Below are 25,002 nucleotides of genomic sequence, written 5' to 3'. Positions count from 1 at the left end.
CGCCATGTCGAATGCCTATCTGCACACTTACTTGGATGTTTGTGTATTAGTTTTAGTTATACAGGGTGAGTCAGAAAAAATGGGAAATCCGAATACCGGAGATACTAGACACCAAAATATGATGATTTAACGTAACATCTCTTATACAAATGTCAGTGGTTTTCTAGGCATAGGGTGTTAAATTCTTATTTCGAAATTTCTTGATAATTTTGAAGTTTTTTGTACTATTAACATAAAATTTGGTAGTTTTATGTTTTCGAGCATGAGAAATACGAATTTCAAACTTGTTTTGTTATTTTTCGTAGAGGGCGCTAGATACACGCTGCTCGTTTGATAAATCAAATCATAAGTTTTTTGACTCGACAGCTACGACCAATAAGAGCTGCAAATCACAAAGAGCATTCAATTTTACATAAAAAAGGTACTCTTATTCCAATTGTCTAAGTCTATCGGTTTTCGAATTGTTTCCTTTTAAATGTTTAAATGTATTTTTTCTTCTAAAATATTTATTTTTTAACATAAGCAAAGTTGTGTTATTTTTCCGCTTATGTTTCGACAATTGCCTGTTAATTGTCAACATTGATCTAATTTCCGTGTGCAATAATCATTTTTACCAACAATAAAGTTATTACCAATTTGAAAATGTCACGACATAATAAGTTTTTTAATAGTGAGAAATCCAGATTTAAGTCCACCGGATTTTTGAAAATGGTCACAATATTCTATTGTTATTAATTAATTGTTATTGATTATTATCGTTACTAATTGCTATAGTTACTGTGTGTTATTGATTTTAAATGTTAACCTTAAAATTACTTTGAAACAATTAAAAGTAGATAACTTGGAAACCAGTAGACTTAGACAGTGTAAGCAAGAGTACCTTTTTTGTACTTCTTTGAGTACTTTTTTTGTGTATCTAGCGTCCTCTACGAGTAATCACAAAACAAATATCAAATTCGTATTTATCATGCTCGAAAACATCTAACTACCAAATTTTATGTTAATAGTACAAAAACCTTCAAAATTATCAAAAAATGTGTATTAAAAATTAAAAACCACCGACATTTGTATAAGACATGTTAGGTTAAATCATCATATTTTGGTGTCTAGTGTCTTCGGTATTCCGATTTCCCATTTTTTCTGACTCACCCTGTATATTTTTAGTCTACATAATTATTATTAATGTCATGCAAAAGAATTCAATCGCTGAATGACCAAGTATCCATAAAATGCTGCTTTAATGATCAAGTAGTATTAAATTTATAGGAAATTAAACTGGAATAATTTTCCGTTTGAACATATGTTGACATAATTCATGATTTAGATATCCTTATTCATCGAAATAGTTTCTATTGAATTCGGCACGTTCTAATCGCCAACCGATCGTTCTACTTCCAACTCTATTATTGACAACACGAAAATTCAATAAAGTTACGCAGGGGCTAGAACTTAAAGCATTACGAAATAGTCGTCTTGCAAACCAGGTTTTCTCTGATTTGAGAAATCTTTTAATCGTTTCTACGTTTCCAAGTTTTTGTTTTAAAAAATGATGCAATAACAGCAAAAAGAAGAATAATATGCAATTAATTTGAATAATTTAATTGTAAATAGAAATGAATTCGTCGTGGTTATTGTTGTTCCTGGTTCACATAATCGAATTCCAATACATCACGCCGAGTAAACTCTCTCACGTGTCAGCCTGCAGCCCTAACAGCGATTCCTGGTTCGATCCACAGGCTAATGTGGCGTATCAATTTCCTGCAGGATTACGGAGAGAATAGTGCGGCTCCATAACCTATAATTCAAATGGTGCTCGGCGTACCGCCGGTTTCGATTCGTCTTATTTTTGCCGCGGTCGTTAGGCCGACCATATGTTCTCTAGTGCTCCGTTACTCGTTAATAGTGTTAATATTGTAATAGCAAATTACAAGCTATAAGATTGCATTAGCGACATGCGATGGCTGCCCCTCAGTCGTTAGTATCCACTAATCCAGCGCCGTGGAAATGTAAATTGCTGTCAATTTATACCTAGGAAATTACACAGCGACGTTCTTCCATATCTGGCGTTTAAACTTCTCTCGCTTTCTGTGTACCTAATACACCTATAGAATAGCAAACTTCGCTTTTCAAAAGAAAGTAAAACCACCGTAAGTCACACTCCAGGTTCTCTTCGCTCTGTTTATTTACTGGTTCACACGTAACAATTCGCGTCGACTTTAGATTTTAGTCTACGCGGTTTAATTGCTTCCTGTGGTTGCGTTTCCCTTTCTCTTCTTGTTGTCTATGCTGTTCTCGCCTATAACGGCTCTCGTTCGACATTAATTGGTATACAGATTAAAGGTCATTACTATAGCACGTAAGACAAAGGATTGCACACTGAGAAATTACGTCAAATGACACTCACCAACAATTATTTATCCCATTATCTCGCTAAAGGACTTCCGTAATTCATTTTAAATATCTAATTAAAATAAATAAAGTGACAAAGTATAAAATACTAGGTAATGAAAGTCTTACATAACTTAACGTTTTGTATTTTGTAACGTTATATTACACAAGTAAATTTAATTTTATTGCTTGTTTCAGGTAAGAAACAAATTCCTAAATACTGGTAAGCTATCAGATTTCATTTCGTTTTCACTTTCATTTATAAAATTTACATAAAATTTCGATTTACGCAATATTTAACGAAAATAAAAAAATCTTCGCCGTGAAAGCTCAAATATTATAATGAACATACTAAAAAAGAACAATGACAAACAAAGCCTCATGGCACGATGACGTAGCCTAAAATGTTACACCCACATTGTTTACGAACCTGCGTCAAGGTGTTGTTTGTTCCTTGGTACAAGTTTACGATGGCTTCGCAAGATTTCATTACGAAACATTGTATAATAACATCCCACTTCCGTGCTCGACGTATTGCACATCGCGCTTGACTTCTAAACTTTAATGCGGATCTTGATCGCTCTAGTTTTTCCAAGATCACATCACGGTATACAATCGCGAAATATAAATACGTTAGTATCTATTTTTTCTTTTCGTTAACGACCGCGCTCACCTTGCAAATCGAATAAAATTTCGAACTGCTGGAGAGTAACCTTTTCGCTCAGACGTAATACATCACCCATAAAAATGGACAATACAACAAATGCATCCGGTAATTTAAAACAATTAACACAAGTTGAAATTTTTATTCAATTACATACTATTTTCAAGGCAATTTGACACTATGAGTTGCATAATTTTCTATTTTTAGGAATATTATTTTGAAATGTCCTTAAATTTATTTAAATTAAAGTATAGATTGACTTGTGTTTCCGGGAATATTATTTCCTTATTTGCTAAGATAATAAATGTTAACATAAATGTAGGTCAGAAACCTTTTCGTTCCAAGAAGTGATAAAGTACTATTGTAAAACCAATAGAGGAAGCATAAAACTTTATGTATTCATTTATGTTTTAACTAAAATTCTTATCTTTACAAAGATGTGCATAGATATCTGGTCAAATACCTTTCGTTTCCAAGAACTTAATATTACTATTTCATTATTTTTGCACACATTACAAGTATTTAAGTATCTGTCTTAAAGACAACAAAAATTTATGAAAAGAAGTTTATAGAGATAATCATCAAGTTAAGACGTTAATTCCAAATAATAAGTCTTTTGTATTCAATCGTAAGCACCTGTAACGCCATCGTAGTTCCATTATCGTAATATTTACGATTAGGTAACTCGCCAACGCCATTGTGCGCCTCAATGGCGATGCCTTTATACGGTTTTGGCCGCTGTTGCAATGCCCTCGGTATTTGCCACTTGCACAATTTCATTAGCGAATATGACCCACTTCGGCGCTTGAATAAAGCCGCCAGTTCGACGATCGTGTTCAACCGTGTCCAGCCCATTCAAATTTCCAGTGTAGAACTCCACGCTCCATTTGGAGTCCTCGTACGTACGTGTGTACGTAATAAATCATATCGTTACTTCTCTCACCTTTCATACAAACACGATTTTATATACGTAATACGATTTTAGATTTATTGGGGGTTAATATCGACAACAATTATTTTCAATTAAACTTAAAATTAATTAATGAAACAAACATAACAATTAAAGTTTTATGGTAGTAATCAAAATTCTAAATTGGTCTATACCCGATCTAATTAGTGAAAAAGAAAAAAATCTAAAAAATATTTTAGATCTTGTTGTGTGAAGTATTTCAACTTAAATCCCTGTAACAGTTGTAAGATTGTGACGTAATCAATTTGAATATGGCAGTTTGATACATTATTTATAATTATGTAACGTTGCTTTTTATTGCTAGTTTTTTTTAATTGAATGCAAAGATCACCTTTTAGTAGGAAAAACTCTCGATTTTAAAATTTCGAAAGTTGGTGAAAGTGAATAACCGGACTGCAGAATGGCGAAGGTCCAACAATTTTTCATAAGATATTGTATTATTTTGTTTTGTTCGAATTAATTAATTATATAAACCAAATTTTTTACAAATAAATCACACAGAAAACATATAACAATTATTTAATTGGATAATAACGAACAAAACATACATTTTTTTTGTTAAATTAAAGAACATGAATCTCAGGGACAAAAAAAAAAAAAATAAAACGCAAGTTCATGGAGACACCTATAACTAAGTTTTTAAATTTACGAACTAAATATAAAATAGAGCATAAAGAAATCTGTGCAAGAAAGAGGTAACTCCTTTATAAGTGTTGAAATTGACAAAGCTTATACGCGTTAATTTATAAGGGTCTTTTAAGATTGATTTTTTTTATTTTAATCGCGAGGGTTATAAAAATTAAAGAGTTCGATAAAGGGAAATTATGTTCACTTAACTTGTTTCCGGAGGCGTGACATGTCAGTTAAAAATGGTTGGTCTTGCGGGAAGGATGTTCTTCGGTGTTAGAAGTTTAGGAGTCTCAGGAAATTTAGTTCTCGGGTCCTTCGGGAACAGGATGGAACATTGGACTCGATCTCAGGTATGGTTTCGATTTCTTCGCAGATAATTTAGAAACACTTGTTTACTTTTACTTGATAAAGAAAATTGAGTTGTCAAAAAAAACTTAGGTTAGAAATTTTTAGGTTAAATTGACGTAGATTCGACAACGCTTCGCTATAGCCAAAATTGAACTCTCTCGGTGTCAAATTTGCGCGGCCTTATATACCCTTTTTGGACAAAGGCTTCTTGGATATTCGAATTTGATCGCCTCAGTTTGAATCTGAGCTCTCTGATTGGTTGATAAAATGGCGGGAATTATAAATTACACAGGTTGGCCAAAATGATTGATTTTTTTAAAGAAAATAACTATCAACTTTGAAAATATTCGAAATTATTAATAAACTTTAAATTTGATTAAGATTTTGTAATTTTGTAGCTAATTTTTCGTTCTTTTAGATAATCGCGATTTCGGGTGTTAAATTCCTTCGAAGAATTCGTAATTTGATGTTAAAGTTTGGAAAGAAAAAAATGGAATTTAGATATATAAAATGATTCAGAAATGAATGAAATTGCGGCCTAAGGGCTAAATCGACACGATCTATCGATCTCGCATGGTTTTAGAATCGAAAATCGTCTGAAAAGTCGCCAAAATCAATACCTGTCAAAATGTAAATGTCAAGGTCAAAATTTGAAGGTCATAGACTTCAATGAATTACCTTTTTCTTGCACATCGTCCTAATTTTTCTTAAAACTAAACGAAAATCATAACAAAACTAACTACTTATAGTCTAATCCTTTGATTATATATAATATGGATTGAGCTAACTGAATATATCTACTAACAAAAATGTGGCTCAAGGTGAATAGACGCAGATGGAAAGCGATAATGTGAAAGTGTAACAAAGATAGACATAAAACGGTACTAAACAGACGGGCGCATGCGCACAAAAGTGTCAAACCTGACGTTTATCGTTTTGTTGTGTCACATGTTAAAATTATTGGTAATGATTACATGGCAATATTTGATGTTTGTTTTTTTAAATATATGATCGTAGTTAGTAATAAAAAAAAAATAAATGACTGTATTTGTTGATTGATAAAATAAATAATTCGTCGAAAGCTTTTGTAGAGAGAGTTAATTATTACAAGATAAAAGAACCTTTAAATTACCAACAATTAATAGGTTATGGGCCCAGATTCCAGTCGTTAAATTAATAATAATAAATTTCCGTAACCTTAAAAATAAAAAAAAGATTAAAACATGATGCAATCGACTAGCAAGACGACCCAAATAGAACAATTAAATGGAGAAAACTATTACAATTGGAAGTTCCGGATGGAAATAATTCTAGAAGAACAAGGGGTTCTACAAATGGTCAAAACAGTAATTGATCAGTCTAAGTTGAATGAAACAGAAAAGAAAAACGACTGCAAAGCGAAGTCGCTAATAGTGCAAAGTGTAGCGGATAGCCAGTTGGAACACTTGCGAGAAAAGGAAACAGCATATGAAATGTGGAAGGCATTGGAAGAATGTTTTCAAAAGAAAGGTTTGCCAGGGCAAATGTTTCTCAAGAAGAAAATGTTGGCAATGAAACTGAAAGAGGGCGAATGCCTAAATAAATTTATAAATCAATTTGAAGAAGTGTTAAGACAATTAAAATCAAGTGGAGCCGTATTGAAACATGAAGATATAATTTGTAATTTATTGATGGCGTTACCCACATCGTTTGCAACAATTGCTACGGTTATTGAAAATTTATCATCCGAAGAATTAAAATATGATTTTGTGAAATCGAAACTATTATTGGAATATGAAAAACAAAAAATAATAAATAATAAAAATAATTTTGAGAACAGTACAGGAAATAACCAGATGGCATTTATCGCGGATAAATCATGTTACAAATGTGGGAAGCGGGGACATTTTAAAAAGGATTGTTGGTATAATAAAGGAAGGAGCAGTTCCGAGATACGAGGTTCAAACACAGGATACTTCAGGAATCAACGAGGCAGATATATTCGTGGGCAAGCACCTGGAAGGTACTCAAGAGGAAGAGGTTATGGTAATCAAGCGAGAAGTAATTATGTCAATAATGAAGAAAACATTAATAACAAAATGGAAGCTGATAATAAAGTTCCTGATAAAAATGTATGCTTTATGGGGGAATTGGATACAAATAAACAAGCAAGTGGGACGGATTTAAAATTCGTTATAGATTCAGGTTGTACTGATCATTTAGTTAATGATAAGCAGGTATTTAAAAATCTATTAATGTTAAAAAATCCAATTAGAATAGCAGTGGCGAAAAATAATAGTAGTTTAGATGCGGTAGGGATAGGAAATATATCAGCATATAGTGTTATAAATAATGAAAGAATTTTGTGTAACATTAAGAATGTTTTATATGTTCCTAATTTAAGACAAAATCTATTATCGGTTAAAAAGTTAGAATCTGGGGGTATAAAAATAATTTTTGAAAATGCTGAGGCAAAGTTATATAAAAATAACAGATTGATAGGCATAGGTGAACGGAAAAAATTATATGAAATAAATTTTGAAATCATAGAGGGTGAATGTTATAATATTCAAAATGATAATAACGAGTTTATAAAATGGCACCGTAGATTTGCGCACTTAAACTATTTAGGTTTAAGTAAATTAATAAAAGGAAATTATGTCAATGGGATAAATGACAAAATACCAATAGAAGAAATAAATTTTTGTGAACCTTGTATTGCGGGCAAAATGTCTAGACTACCATTTAGAACACGAGCTAAAAGTAAACGATTGTTAGAGATCATACATACGGATGTTTGTGGTCCTATAACACCAACATCTAGTGATGGTCACAGATATTTTGTAACATTTATTGACGACTATTCACATTTTACAATAATTTATATGATAAAACATAAAGGAGAAGTATTTGATAAATTTAAAGAATATTTTCAATTGACTATGAAAAGAAATAGAAAAACCTAAAAATGCGGAAATTTTGAGAGCTAAATGGGTATATACTAAAAAACCAATGGAGGCAAATATAGAAGAACAATATAAAGCTAGACTTGTAGTCAAAGGTTGTGGACAAAGAAAATCATTTGATTATGAAGAAATTTATTCACCTGGAGCAAGGATGTTCTCAATAAGAACAATACTAACAATTGGAAATCAATATGGATTTGTATTTAGACAGTTAGATATAAAAACAGCGTTTTTAAATGGAGAATTAACAGAAAAAATTTATGTATATCCACCAGAAGAAGTAACATGTAAAAGAGGAAATGTTCTAAAGTTAAATAAATCTCTATATGGTCTCAAACAAGCTGCTAAGTGTTGGAATAAGAGAATTAATGATTTTTTAATAAAAATTGGATTTATTAGATCAATTAATGAATATTGTTTATATACTAAAGGCAATGCTGCAGATATTATATTTTTAATTTTATATGTTGATGACATAATTTTGGCTGGAAATAAAATAGATAATGTTGAAAAGTGTATAAAAGAACTGACGAATGAATTTGAATTAAAAGATAAAGGCAATTTGAAATACTTATTAGGATTAGAGATAGATTATGATATAAAGAAGGGAATATTGAAAATTAGTCAAAGAAATTATTTGTTAAAAATTTTAAAACGTTTTAATTTTGAACACTGCAATTCATGTACAACACCTATAGATCCCAAATTGAAACTAGAAGTTATAGAAAATGAACGTTCAAAACAACCTGTCAGAGAATTAATAGGATGTTTGATGTATTTGATGTTAGGATCAAGACTTGATATAAGTTTTGCTTTGAATTATTTTACAAGATTTCAGGATAAAAATCAAAATGATGTTTGGAAACATATGAAGAGACTGATGCGATATTTGAAAGGAACAGTAGATTTTAAATTAACATACAAAAGAAATGTTGAGGAACTACCATTTAAATGTTATGTGGATTCAGATTGGGCAAGTGATGAGTATGACAGAAAATCAGTTACAGGATATTTGATACAAATATTTGGAAACACTATACTGTGGGTAACAAGGAAACAAAATAGCATAGCAATGTCAACTGCTGAATCAGAATTAATTGCTTTATGCTCAGCAGTACAGGAATGCTTGTGGTTTAGAAAATTATTAAAAGAACTAAATATAAATTATGATTATATCAAGATATTCGAAGATAATCAAGCATGCATTTCAATTATAAAAAATCCTGAAAACAATAAACGCGTGAAGCATATTGACCTGAAATATAATTTTATTCGTAACCATTTAGATAAAGGTGATGTAGTTGTTGAACATGTGAGTTCAAAAAATCAATTAGCTGATATATTGACAAAAGGGACAAATAAGTATGATTCTGAGTTAAATCGTAACAGATTAGGTTTATATTTATGTTAAATATTAATAGTATGATATTATGATAGTTTATTAAGTTAAGAGAGTGGAGTAATCATTAAGGAGGGGTATTAAAATTATTGGTAATGATTACATGGCAATATTTGATGTTTGTTTTTTTAAATATATGATCGTAGTTAGTAATAAAAAAAAAATAAATGACTGTATTTGTTGATTGATAAAATAAATAATTCGTCGAAAGCTTTTGTAGAGAGAGTTAATTATTACAAGATAAAAGAACCTTTAAATTACCAACAATTAATATCACAGCCAGTCACACCGTTATGTTTAAAAATGTATTGTTTCGTGTGCAAAGTTCGCGATAATACAGTTTCACATCACCTGTAAGTATTATAAATGTTACTTCTAATTGATAGTTTTTATCTTATAAATTAACGCACGCCCATTATATGTCAGAACGCTTCTATGTCTATCTCGGTTCGATCACCTTGCGCAAGCTATCTCTCTCGTTGGTTCAATCCATATTACATATAATCAAAGGGCTAATCCAAAATTGTAAATTTCTTAAATTTAATTAGTCTTTTTTCTGTTTCTTCGGAAACACGGATTTTATTACAATATATATGTTTTAAATCATTTCGCAACACTTTTGAAATGACTTATAAAATAGTTCTGAAAGAAGCAAACATACGAAGTTTTGAGTGCTTACTGCACATTGCTTATGGAGTAAATTGATGTCTAAATTTGGCGTATTAAAAAACAGCAAAGCAACAGTTAAGGTTAGCAAGGACTAAGTATGGCAAATGTTTCGTCCATCTATACATGTCATCTACAGTCCATAAAGTCTTAATTCATGGTACTGTCATAATAAAATTTGGAACTTTCCTCATAGTCATTATGTCAAAAGATACACAAGTCCGAAATAAGGATTTTCGAACAATTTAGCCTGTATTAAAATATTGTTTGATGTTTCAATTTTAAATTGAAATTGTATAAATAATCTTATACAACACATGATTTCAGTAAATTCTAATTTTGAGTTTGTTGAAACAATAAGTTTTATGTTTGTATTAAACATTTTATAGTGCCAAATATTTTGTTATTATGATGCTAAAATACCAATGTTACTTTTATATCGCAAATGATACAAACCAATACTGACGTAATTCTCAAATAAAGTTAAATGGACTTAAATATTTATGTTGTTACATAAAGAATAGCCAAAAGCAAGATTTCTAACTTAAACGGAAACAGCTGATGCAAAAAAAGAAAGTGAAAATATCTCCGAGATTGATGTGTTTCGAAACTTCAAGACATGAATCTAAGAATTGATCTGAACGCTAACTTAAATTAATTCAATAATTCAAGAGTCACTCCGTTACAATTTTAATTTCTCAATGCGCATATCCCCATCAATACACATTTTACAATGGTTCTCATCGGTCGTTTAAAAACTAGATCCCATTATCATCTCCTCCTTTTCATCACTCGAACCATTGTCCTCGAAGTGCAATTCAAAAACACCACACAGAGTCAATTACTAATCCGGACGATGGAAACACGTGGGTTTCTTGCGAACGCATTTCCACGTACCAACCTCCTCACGCGTTGGTCGTAGCATTCACGTGTCTCATTATTCCGTTTATTAAATCGAGATTCGTTGGCCGATGGCGCTTATGGAACGCTTATACTGTATACTATATATGAACACCTATTGCGTTCGCATGCCGGCGTTTCTTGTACATACACCAAGCGCGGTTTTAATATGTAGATCCAGTGGCGGGGTTCTGTTTTTGATATGACAAGGTCGTATAGTGACTATAGTCGGGCTGTTTCTATTCGGCCTCGATTTAACAACGTACTACAGTCCGGAGAGACTTTTACAGATTAAGATAAATACATGGTCATTTGCATAAACGGCTACGAGAGTTATCGGTTAGGTTTTTTTTGCCATCTTTTTTTTCTGCTTGATATCCGCGTATATACCTACGTTCAGGAATTATTAACGTTTTGTAGATTCGAGAGTTGTTGCCAGTTTAGATTAATCGCCGTTGCGGTGAGTTATATCGCAACATCGAATTGTAGATGAATTACAAATTCAGGAAGGTTTATATCATTTACACGTGGCGCGGCTTATAATTAACATGCAATTAAAATAATTAGCAGGTAATTAGTTAGAGTAAACATGATTCAGGGATGTAATATTAACGATGGTTTAGTCTTGTTTTTTAAATATTGAAACGTAGTGTAGCTTCTTGGCTCGTAAATATGAACTACATAATTGCATATATTACGTGTCGATTATTTAATGAATATACAATCGACCAAATATATCAGAATTAAACGCAATTCAATCTCTCTGATACTATATGACTCTTTATACAACCTTAAATAAAAGATTAGGAAATAAATGCCATTAAGTACATAATATTATTAAAAATGGTTATTTACAAGGTCTTCCATTTACACTATTAATCGAATTTCATAACGTCGTGACTTGAGTAACAAAAACCTTGCAAAATTTTAGTTTAATTCTAAAAGGTTATCTTTTACCTTAGAACTCATAAATAATAATATTGCAAACTAATAGTACCTTTAATAATAATATGGTACTTACTTATATTAGAATGATTTTAAAAGATGATTTCAAATGAGAAACTTTAATTAAGATCTTTAGCGATTAAAGACACATTAAACTTTTACTTTCATTATTAACTACTTACGTTATAGGTATTGGTCATTCAACTTTGTAGGACTGCATACTATACAATGTGATTCAAATGTAGATACTGTGAGGGTCAAAACATGTAAATACAAATTGTTTTTACTAAACTAATTAAGACACGTCTGAAGACCCACGGTTAAATCCGATACTTTTTAGTTCTACGTCTAGTATTAGTTCGAGTTTTGCACTAGCACTATCATTAGAACTAACACAAGAACTAGAACTAGAATCATTCGGGTTTAGCCGTCTTGAGAGACGTGCGGCTAAATCAGAATGCTTCTAGTTCTTGGTCTAGTGTTAGTTTTAGTTTTGCACTAGCACTATCACTAGATCTAGAATTAGAAACATTCCGTTTAGCTGTGTCTCTTAAGACAGCCGAATTAGGGCTTGCAATACCGGACTAAAATCTCAATCAAAATCTCAAACCGGGATACTGGTATTAATACCGGTACTGCTATAAAAAAGTTTACTCACTAAATTACAATCACTAGATATATCTAATTGTAAGATCTTTTTCCCCTCTGCGGCGTCACCTCTACTAACAACAGGTTAATTCCTACTATATTTTTAGAGTGGCAACCAAGCTAAGATACAGAATCTGAGAAGATAATCAAAAAATGGAAAGATATTAGGAATCTGCACAAAGTACCAATAAACTTAAAGGTCTAGATACCATTATTGTTTTGATGCCTTTCACTTGGTCCAAAAGTTCAACTGCACTGCCACGTCAAAAAATGAAATTACACTTCATCATCTGAAGCTCTGTGGAATTCTTTCGAATTCCTGCTTTGGAAATTTCTGGAAAGGTGGAGATTCAAGAAAGAAACTTTAACATAATGGCTCTTGGTAGTTTGTCAGACTTATCATACCACTGTTATACTTGGTGGGACACTACACGAATCAAACTGATCTGAAACACCATTATGGAGTAAAACTCCACATCCAAAAATAGTTGTATACAGAGGGTATTTTATTGTTGGCTAGGTATGACAAATTTATTGAACACGAACATTAAGTTGTCGTCATCAAAGGTTGAGTCTTCATTATCTTCAACATTCTGTAAGAGTGCAAAATGATATTTCTTGTAGATGGTATTCACACTGATCAAAAAATGTCACTTGAAAAAATGAGGTTAGTAAGGACATAAGATAGATAACAAGTTTCTATTTGGTCAAACACGGCCGTTTTCAATCGGTCAAAAAATGTCACTTGAAAATGTAAACGCCATTTTCCAGCACAACTTCAAACTAGCACGGCCGTTTACGAAGACATCGGCCGTCCCCTGGCCATCGAAGGCGCTAATTAAAGATATTACTGAATTTTTTTTCCATCGATACCGGTTTTTAATACCGGACAAAAATTGTCCGGGATCTCGGTATTACAAGCTCTAAGCCGAATGTAGCGCTAGTTAGCATGAGATATCATTATGTTCACATTTTTATTCCACTAAAACTAACAGAAGAACTAGAACTCGAATCATTCGGGTTTAGCCGTCTTGAGAGACGTGCGGCTAAATCCGAACGTTTTTAGATCTCGGTCTAGTGTTAGTTCGAGTTTTGCACTAGCACTATCACTAGAACTAACACTAGACCTAGAACTAGAATCATTCGGGTTTAGCCGTCTTGAGAGACGTGTGGCTAAAACCGAATGTTTCTGGTTCTAGGTCTAGTGTTAGTTCTAGTTTTAATTGTTATTTAGCGTTAGATTGTGGTATATTGTTATTGAACGAAAAGTAGAACTAACACTAGACCTAGAACCAGAAAGAACCAAATCGTTTCCTTTGCAAAACTACCCAATGCTGGTACTATTAAGCTATGTATTAACTGTGCTATTAAACTAGCTCACCATGGAAAAGCAAACAACCACCATTGAAGCCCAAAAAGTTAACAATTTAATTCAACAAATTGTACAAATTAAAAAATTGTAAAATATGGTTACATTTTAAATGTCTATCTATACTGATATTTACATTTACAGTGTAGGTTAAGCTCACGTACTTTACGCCCCAGTAAGCCACACATGCGCTTTACACCGCACAATATTGCCTATAAATACAAGCTCGGTATTTTACTGCCCTATTACGCAGCGGATTACAAGTGAACGCTAAACCGCTTACTACTCTTGAATAACGTAAAACATACACGCCGATTTGTACGTTGTCCGAACGTTAACAACGTTTCGATTCTATTCGCGAATAGCGGGAGCGCGAAATCCGATGCGTTAGAAGGAGCACGATCGTTTAACGTCGAAATACTCGCAAACATCGCTCTCAATCGTTCAGCTCGGTTGTAGGAAAATGGTTCGTAGGTCGTATCTGCTGAACGGTATTAAAATTAATTGCCGAACACGCACGTCGCAATAGACGTATCGGTTAAAACTTTATAGAAAGTGGCGCTTTACGGCTTGCGGTCGCTGAAAGCTCTTCGTCTGCATGGTTTATAGCCTTACCTTAGATGGCCGATTATGGACCGACTACGATCCGGAAAGACTACTTAAAATTATCGCTGATTTACCATCTTGAGTCTATTCGAGGAGTACTGAGAAAAGCTTTAATACTATTTATACCTATTGGATCTGTACATTTACCGTTATGGTTGTGTTGAGTCTCCAGTTTAGTATAACAGTCTGTTTGTACTTAGTTTCTATTGAAAGTTGTTATTTAGTTTAGTTATTTATTACTAAAGTGCAACGTATAAATGAAATATATTATTAACTTTCGAGTTAAGCCGTGCGTCTTTTGTTCAGAAACAAGTTCGAAGTGAACATTTGTTAACAAAAATCTATCAACTTCTCAAGTTATAAACATCACAAAAAACATACATTATTTGAATCCGTGTGTAATTGATAAGATGTAATTGTGAAGGTATAATAGTTATACGATTTTCTTGAATTCGGTCCTGTATTATTTGGATGTAAGCAAAGAGAGAAACAGAGAGACGTAAGCAAAAATAAAGAAAAATGTGAAAAGGTAGACACGTGGGCGTTCACGAGCGTTGGATGTGCGCAAAACAACATGACATTTAACTAATATAAATAAGATTCAGGCGCACACCTACCGGCGTCTGGTGCGGCGTCGTCGTCGTCGTCTTCGTTTATAGAGAAGGCGCTCGCGGGCCCTCCTCGTCGCGTCTTTGGTCCCTCAACTTCCTGGTGAGTACGTTTACGCTTATCTCGATGGCAACGCGACGCCGCTATACGCGCAAGACGTACGGCCGCCGTGTCCGAACGGTGCTGGCAGCGTTCAGCGTGTGGTCGCAATTTACGCGGACGGCATATTTATTGGACGCGGAGGCACTTCGCGCGAGTTAGGGATCTTGAGTTATTCAGTCAATTGCAAGTGGAGAGGGGCCCAGCTTTCAAACGCGGATATTTAAATGCAGATCGGACTGCAGAGTAATAGAAATTCCGAACTCGTCCGACGTGATGCAATATAATAAATTTTAAATTGATTAAGTTTTTTTCTTCAAACGTTTACGATCTTCGACTGGATCAGTCCAGGGCACCTGTTGTACAGGTTTCGTTTTGAATCTTACGTTTCGTTTCACTTTTCTAAACACTTATGATGTAAGAACTAAACAACTATATTATTTGACCCGTGCGACGATAGCAACAAACCTCCCAGCAACAAACAACTTTTACCCGTAATTTCCTATCTACTTTCATAGCTGATATCTTCCTTATAATTAGGGATAGCGAAAAACTAAATGCACCACTTGAAAGCTTGAATCTTTCTCTATCTAAAACCGGGTTTTCGTCTGCCGATAAGTTGATATTAAGATCAATAAAAAATGAAGAACACTGCGCTGTACTTAAAATAGCTCAAAATTACCAAACTTCAAGGACTTGTGCAATTGTTATGAAACCGAATTTTAAAAAACTGTTATCACAGTCAGAAAGGTTGCTCCTTCAGCTATCTTAATCCGGGTTTTCGGCGATCACGCGTTTGCACACGTACATTTTTGGCCAAAAACTGCTAAATTTACACGTTTTAGCCATTCTTAAATCCTGTTCGGGTCGATAACTTTCTTATATGAGCAGGAGAAAACTCTAGAACCATATCTATCTTATCGGAAATTTTCTGCTCTTTCTAGTGATGTATAACACGCGACGATCGCGCGCTTGCACAAACACGTTTTGCGCCAAAAACTACTAACGTTGTGGATTTTTCTGTTTCTAGTTAACTCCCATTTGTGACAGAGTCTGTCACGATGACCTGAGTGAAAATCATTATAAACGATTTATGGAAAAATCTCTGAAATCGATCTAAAGATTTAACTTTTGTGCAATTTTTTGGTATGGATTTCAAAATTGTTCTCCCAACGAAGACTGTACTAACTCAAATTTTGAACTTTGGAGATAAATCAAGTAAAACTAAAAACCAAAAATAAAAAAAAATTAAAAAAATAAAAAAAACAAAAATTATAACCAAAAATTTGAGTTAGTACAGTCTTCGTTGGAAGCGTCGACTTATCAATAAGGTCAAATAGTTGCATTACCATAACTAAATCGTTTCTAAAAACGAAAAAATAATTTACCCGTTAAACGGTTTAACGAGTTATGACGCAATCGATATTTTTTCAAATGGCAATCCCCCATTTTTATTACGGAATACAAAAGAAGATTTTTTTCTGAATCTAGTACATTCAATATTAATATTGGTTACATAAGAAAATTTTCGAGAAAAATTAGTTTAAACTTTAATTATTTCAAATTTATATAAATGATAAAAATAGCAGTAGCCATGAGTAACTATGGTAACCAATTATTTTAAACAATTCCCTGAGTGTCAAAAACTGATTTAGTAGCTTCTTGAGGTGTGGTGGCGCGCCATCTTGTTGGAATAACTGCCGTTGGAATTGAGTTGGGTCAAAATTAGCGGGATGGAAGAAATAGCACAGTTTTTAAAAATTTAAACATGTCTTTCCAGTTAAGGTTTCCTCAAGCTTTTGCGGATATTGGGTGTGCGTATTTTAAAGTCTACGGTAAAGTAACTAAATTTAAAGTTTACTAGTATGTTTACTAGTAACTCTACTAGTATGGGATTTAATCACAAAGTCTCCTGATTTTTCAGCATATAATACGGTGGTGAGGGAAAAAAGTAGAGTTGCCATTTAAAAAAATAAACTTTTTGAGATACGGAAATTTGACGCACATTTCTGACCATCCTGTATAACTTTAATTAATAATTGTTGTTAAAAGACACCATTAGAAAGAGCAGAAAATTTTCAATAAGATAGATATGGTTCTAGAGTTTTTTCCTGCTCATATAAGAACTTTTGGCCAAAAATGTACGTGTGCAAGCGCGTCATCGCCGCGTGTTATACACCACTAGAAAGAGCAGAAAATTTTCAATAAGATAGATATGTTTCTATAGTTTTCTCCCTATCAAATAAGAAAGTTGTTTAGAGGAAGAGTATTTAAGCGTTTCTGCGTGTAGGGATGAACATTAAGGGTGATTTAAGCATGACGCCGATAGATATTGACCGACGAAAACCCGGATTAAGATAGCTGAAGGAGCGCCCTTTCTGACTGTGATAACAGTTTTTTAAAATTCGGTTTCGTAACAATTGCACAAGGCCTTGAAGTTTGATAATTTTGAGGTATTTTAAGTACAGCGCGGTGTTCTTCATTTTTTATTGATCTTAATATCAACTTATCGGCAGACGAAGATTCAAGCTTTCAAGTGGTGCATTTAGTTTTTCGCTATCCCTAATTATAAGGAAGATATCAGCTAAGAAAGTAGATAGGAAATTACGGGTAAAAGTTTGTTGCTGGGAGGTTTGTTGCTATCGTCGCACGGGTTATCATTTGTTATTTAATTTGTTAGTTAAAAGAAACATTATAAAAATTAAAAAAGCTAAATACGTTGAAAATAACATTTGATTTAAATAAAATAGTAATTTGACTTGTTACTTTTTTTATTAATTCAATTAAACATGCACTTTAGTTTAACCTACTTTCCTATGCATTTACTACCACGATTTCCTAAATAAATAATTCCTTTTATTGCCGAGGCGTCAAATTATTATCTAGAGAACGTGAAAATCTCATTACATTCTCAGCCACTTAAATAGGCTCCGTACCGTTTGTTGAAAGTAACCATATAATAGCCAATTGATTTGAATTGCAAATGAAATTTCTTAAATTCTTGTCAAATACGATCCTGTGCATTTTGAAGTAAATGGTCAGTTTGTTTGCACGTACCAGTGTACAAAAAAGGCACATGACATCCTGATCATTCTCGAAGCTTATATAACGCGGGCGTACCAACTGTACGATTTCGTCGCTTTCTTATATTCCAGTTTTTATAATTTATACCGGGGACCCTGCTCCTGCTGTTGTTGTTGTTACCGTGCCTGACTCGTTTTTTACGTCGCAGTTGCCACCGCGACTCGGACGATTGCGAATCGACGATGCGCGATCGGTTTTTTTGCGACAAATATGGTGACTCAACCAGTTTAATTGTTTAAACTTAGTACAGTACTATATGATTCGATTCAAAGTGATTCAATTCTAAGTGGTTTAATTTTTTCGGATTTATTTAATAACTTGGCAAAAAAAGTAAGTGCTAAAAGTAAGGAAGGTACGTCTTCATTCCAAATGATCCCAATATTAAATCTTTTATGATTTCTATTTGTTTGAATGAGGAGGGTGCGTCTATTAAAATGTATTTTTTGATAACAACCTATTCTTCATCTGTCAAACGTGAATGCGAAAATACATCGTCACATAGATACATACGTTTAATGTCGTGCTTCTCCATTATATGTAAATCTAGATACCGCTAGCCATTTTTTTGTCCTTTACGATTTCATCGTCGGTATTCATGAGATTCCGTCATCGTTTGTATCACTGAGAGGACGTGTGGAGAACATAATTATAGTGATGATATTTATTTTCTTCCTATATCTGGTGGGATATACATAGAAAGTATAATCAATAGAAGATTAAAAACGTCGGTTTCATTTGCATCTAGTTAACATTTACAGTTAGATACGTTCTAATCTTTATCAATATAAAATTAAACGAATTATACATAAAGAATTGTTAAGTAGAAAAAGTTGTCAGGACGTCACTAATCAAATACCATTTATTTGCCAATTAGTCATCATTATCCAATGAACCACTTCAAATATTTAACAACATCAACGGTCAATTCACTTAAAAGACGAAATGAGTTGTTTTCTTATACACTACCCACGTTCTTTACCATCGTCCTTGAGACCTACTCAAATAAACTACTCACATATTTTCCCTTTTAAAGCAAATTTCTATTGGCGATGAACGTTTAATGTTTAAGCATCAAACGTTTTCTCTTCGCCGACAACGACCAGGTACACTTCTCTTCTCACTAAACGCGTAGGAAGAAGGGTAAATAGTGGATCGGCAAATGTTTTCCCCACATTTCAAAACAAACGAGCCTCGCCGATTGACATTTGTCTGGCGACGCGCCGCGACCGTCTCGCAAATAACCACGTCAATTACAATTTTCTATTGGCCAATATAGAACATTAGACGGTCGTGGGAACGACGGACGAATCGTAGTCGTCTTATAAATACGTTTCGTTCTACGGCCACGACCCTCACAATGCAGATTAATTGTGGCACGGCGGAGTAATGGCGTGTCTCCATGGCCCACCGCGATGGAGATCTATCCTATGGAGGGACGCGGGCGAAAGCTTTTTCCCCTCCGGACTGCCGGGTTATCTATTGGCCAATTTATCTAATGGACTATCCAGCCGGCCCGGTATTACGTACAAGAATTAATGCTTCAACCAACGGTGACAGCAGGAACGAAACTATTTCGTTACGCAAGAATATTGATGTATACTAATATTTCACTAATCCTTCTAATTTCTTTAACTAACCACATTTTTACTTACTTATTTTATCATTTAAAAGGAGTGCTTTTCTAAAACGGAAAGATTTGTGATATTTTAGAATTTCTGATGTAAAGTCAGAATCCAAACCGTTTTCTCAAAATTTGTTGTCTTAGTTCTACCCCATGTTATTGGTGTAGTGTAGTCGAGGAATGGGAAGAGAAATATGCCTTTTGCAGTGGTAGAGTACCCATCATTTATTGTGACATCTGTCTTAACACCTATCCGTCACATCCTCACAATACAAACATACCAGTACCAATTGCGTCATTAACCCTTTGTGTCCCGACGGTACTTTAAAGTAGCGGTAGTTTTAAACACTCGTTTTAAACTGTAGTCATCTATTCGGCGCATTTAGAGCTGTCGGTACTTTCTACTATACAAGAATCTGTATAAAAAATAACAAAATCCGCACTATAGGGTTCAATCATTTTAAAGAGAAAGCTTTGAACTTTAATTTAGAACAAATCTCATTCCTTAATTTCAATAAATACGGCTTCCAGGAATTTTTAAATTAGCATCTTTTTTGACAGTTTTAGGTTATACAAAAATGTAAGTTTTATTTCAACATTTTTTTTCTTAATATTTTTCCAATCCAACCCAACAATTATTATACATCATTTTAAAGAGAAAGCTTTGAACTTTAGTTTAGAATAAGTCTCATTCCTTAATTTCAATAAATACGGCTTCCAGGAATTTTTAAATTAGCATCTTTTTTGACACTGTTAGGTTATACGAAAATGTAAGTTTTATTCCAAAATTCTTTTTCTTAATATTTTTCCAATCCAACCCAACAATTATTATACATCATTTTAAAGAGAAAGCTTTGAACTTTAATTTAGAATAAGTCTCATTCCTTAATTTCAATAAATACGGCTTCCAGGAATTTTTGAATTAGTATCTTTCTTGACACTTTTCGGTTATACGAAAATGTAAGTTTTGTTTCAACATTCTTTTTCTTAATATTTTTCCAATCCAACCCAACAATTATTATACATCATTTTAAAGAGAAAGCTTTGAACTTTAATTTAGAATAAGTCTCATTCCTTAATTTCAATAAATACGGCTTCCAGGAATTTTTGAATTAGCATCTTGTTTGACACTTTTAGGTTATACAAAAATGTAAGTTTTATTTCAACATTTTTTTCTTAATATTTTTCCAATCCAACCCAACAATTATTATACATCATTTTAAAGAGAAAGCTTTGAACTTTAATTTAGAACAAGTCTCATTCCTTAATTTCAATAAATACGGCTTCCAGGAATTTTTAAATTAGCATCTTTTTTGACAGTTTTAGGTTATACAAACATGTAAGTTTTATTTCAACATTTTTTTTCTTAATATTTTTCCAATCCAACCCAACAATTATTATACATCATTTTAAAGAGAAAGCTTTGAACTTTAATTTAGAACAAGTCTCATTCCTTAATTTCAATAAATACGGCTTCCAGGAATTTTTAAATTAGCATCTTTTTTGACAGTTTTAGGTTATACAAACATGTAAGTTTTATTTCAACATTTTTTTTCTTAATATTTTTCCAATCCAACCCAACAATTATTATACATCATTTTAAAGAGAAAGCTTTGAACTTTAATTTAGAACAAGTCTCATTCCTTAATTTCAATAAATACGGCTTCCAGGAATTTTTAAATTAGCATCTTTTTTGACAGCTTTAGGTTATACGAAAATGTAAGTTTTATTTCAACATTTTTTTTCTTAATATTTTTCCAATGCAACCCAACAATTATTATACATCATTTAAAAGAGAAAGCTTTGAGGTTTAATTTAGGACAAGTCTCATTCCTTAATTTCAATAAATACGGCTTCCAGGAATTTTTAAATTAGCATCTTTTTTGACAGTTTTAGGTTATACAAAAATGTAAGTTTTATTTCAACATTTTTTTTCTTAATATTTTTCCAATCCAACCCAACAATTATTATACATCATTTTAAAGAGAAAGCTTTGAACTTTAATTTAGAACAAGTCTCATTCCTTAATTTCAATAAATACGGCTTCCAGGAATTTTTAAATTAGTATCTTTCTGATAAATAAATATTCAAATTTACTGCGTCCACGAAAATGTCGCAGCGCAAGTTCAAAAGAAAGAGGAAGTTGTGAAAATTGTTCTGCCAAAGCTAGAGCTCACTCAAAATGTACTGCGTGCAATGTTTATTTATGTTGTAATGAAAGAAAGAACTGTTTTTGTGAATGGCATAATGTGATTTAGCTAAAGCAAGTGTTACTTATATATTAGTAATAAAAGTTTTTGTATACTTGCACCATTACTAAAATATATTTTAATGCAACAAAGTTTCACAAAGTTTCAAAATTTTTGACTTCTTGGGACACAAAGGGTTAAATTGGATTTTATAAGATTGCACCAAATTAGAAGAAGGCGTTTTTATTGGGTACAGGTACATTAGAAAATTGTCGAACAATCTTACGTTTATAGAATCTCATCACGCAACATTTGTAAATGCAGTTAGAGGATTTTTGTGCAACAATGTAGATGCAAATTACGAATAAGTAATTAAAGTTAGTTTTCTACAAATTGAAAAGGACAAGATCGGAATTTCTAAATTTCCTACTACCATAAGACCTGCTCTTCACAATGCAAACTGACCAGTATCGACTCCCCCTTTAGATTAGCAAGATATTGTTTTGAGCTGATGAACAGTGAATGCACCCTCTTTTATCCAGTTCAATCAAGACAACAAACAGAACCTCTTGGTTTTCATCTTAAGGAGTAGAACTTACTAGCCAAAGAGATTTTCAACAAATATTTTTAATGTTTGCTTTTTCTTAGAAGTTGACTATTAATTATAAATAATATATAGCCGATTTCGAATAAAATAAAAATTCATTATTACAAAACTGCATTGAATATTGAACATCTGCGATCATATCTGTTATAAACTCTTATGAGATTACATAATATCTCGAGAAAACTGGTAAAACTGGTCATCTTTAGAGGTTTTTAATTGCTCGTATCGAAATCGAGCCGTATTTAGTTGAAGATCGACTTTCACCGATTTTATAAGATGAAAGGGCGCCCGCGCCCGGTTGTTCGGGAGTATGCATATAAAAAAAATCAGATCGGGCTTTATTATTTACAGTTGTGATCGAAATAATGACGCAACGCAGTCGCGGAGGCAATAGCCTCGGAATTAACGGGTAAGAGCGTGTTAAATTCGGCTATTCAGAGATGTGAGCTATCCGATTTCTTGTCTCGGAATTTAGCCGTGTTGCAACCCGAAGATTTTCGTAAGATTTCACGTCTGCGCGAACTTGTTTACCGCGACAAACAAGCCGTATTCCTCTCACACAACAACATTTATTCTCGGTGATGCGTGATCACCAACGCTAATTGTTGCTAATTGTAACTTGACCGTGGTCGGTCGAGTTTGGATATCGTTTTTTTACTTTTCCTGAACGCACGACGTTATTGTTGTTATTACAGTGCCGAGGGAACCACTCCGAGTTACCAGTGTTGACAGGGAACCCCATCCAAACGCGTCAGCCGTCCGAAAAGAAAAATTACCCACTTCCAAAGAAGAACTTATTAAGGAGGCCTCCAAAGTTTTACAACGAGCCGATCGCGTCGGTTGTGTCGTCCAAAATAGTGGTGAGTCAATAGGCAAATTAGCGATTTTTTTTTTGGATCACAGTGTCTTAACTCGTTCTGATAGACGGACGATTAATATAAACGCGGCTATTAATATGTATAGAGGGGGCCCATTACGGCCGGCGAATCGTCGGCACCTTTGCCTCGATGTCCGGCGCTAAATTTGACCTGCGCCGTTCCATCCCCTATTAATAAAAGTAATTAAAACGTTCCGATATCGTTATTTCCAATTTATAAGCCGCGCTCTCGCAAAAGCAAACACACGTGGGTCTGCGTTTCCAATTAAAATTCCGAATTAATTAAATTGCGCTATTTGTTGCTCTACGTAGACGCATAGCTCTATAACATCTACACACAAAATACATACATTGAAATCTTTTATAGACATACCTACCTATATTGAGTGAATAATAATAATTATGATATAAAAAGATTAACTTGTATTAAAGAAGAGATCCAAATTCAATGTTGATTTTTCGTTTATAATTTTTTGTGCTTATAATTTTATTATACTGAAAGAGTTAAAAATAACAAAGAGTAATAAAATGAAACGTTTCTTTAAATATGATTTGAACGTAATTACACACTTAATAGGTAATAAAATATTATATATAATAAAATCCTTGACACGAAACGATGTCCTCCCGTGGTTAATGTATTAGGTGTCACCACTTAGATCTCATGACATTAAATAAATTGTTGGAACGAAATTGCTCTGAAATGTCAATTCTCTATGAAATAACATAGATCGAGAAACCCTGTCTTATACATATAATAATAATAATAATAATAATGCCTTTATTAATAGAAACAACAGAAAAAAAAAAGATTACAAATGTGCGCAGGGCGGAGTTAGGACCATAGTCCTCTCTACCACCCAACCCTGCGTTAAAAAAAAAAATCAAAAATTCAAAAAATAAAACATAAAACATTCGATCTTGACAATAATACTAATACCAACAAAACAGCCATTCAGAGAGAAAGTAATAAAAATAACAGTCATGGTAAAAAAAAATCGAAAATGATATAAATTACTCATTAGCCCCATTCTGGTCACAGACAATGATCTCGCGGAGCCCTTTTTTGAAGGTGCTCAGTGGCAACGACTTAAGAGAACTTGGCAACGGGTTGTAAAGCCTGGGTAGATTAAAAGAGAAAGACCGTTGAAACAAAACCGAGCGGTGCTGAGGTGGAGTAATCAAGCCCTTGGATCTGATGTTCAAATTATGAACATCAGTCCGGAATGATATTTTATTATAAAGATAAGAAGGCGACTTAAATAAAAGTAATTTATGATAAAAAGTTAACAGATGTAATTTCCTCCTGTTAGCCATATTAAGCCAACCCACCTCCTTCAAAAAACATGTAACGTGATCTCTCAAACGCAACCCAAAAATCAATCTCAGACAGGCGTTCTGAACTTTCTGAATACGGCCGGCAGTTACCTGATCCAGA

General features: G+C 33.1%; 1 protein-coding gene across 1 annotated transcript in view; it reads left to right on the top strand.

Annotated features, from left to right (window-relative positions):
- The window catches only part of LOC111416820 (bloated), an 83,578-nt gene that overhangs the window by 7,003 nt on the left and 51,573 nt on the right, over positions 1 to 25,002 (top strand). The window contains exons 3-4 of the mRNA XM_071198313.1: positions 2,587 to 2,611; positions 23,383 to 23,547. Of these exons, the coding sequence (XP_071054414.1) occupies positions 2,587 to 2,611; positions 23,383 to 23,547 (190 nt within the window). The remainder of the gene's footprint in view (positions 1 to 2,586; positions 2,612 to 23,382; positions 23,548 to 25,002) is intronic.

This window comes from Onthophagus taurus, chromosome 7 (genome assembly GCF_036711975.1).
Source record: "Onthophagus taurus isolate NC chromosome 7, IU_Otau_3.0, whole genome shotgun sequence".
Taxonomy (NCBI): Eukaryota; Metazoa; Arthropoda; class Insecta; order Coleoptera; family Scarabaeidae; genus Onthophagus; species Onthophagus taurus.
Note: the sequence above shows the minus strand (reverse complement) of the source record. Positions and strands in the feature narration are given on the sequence as shown.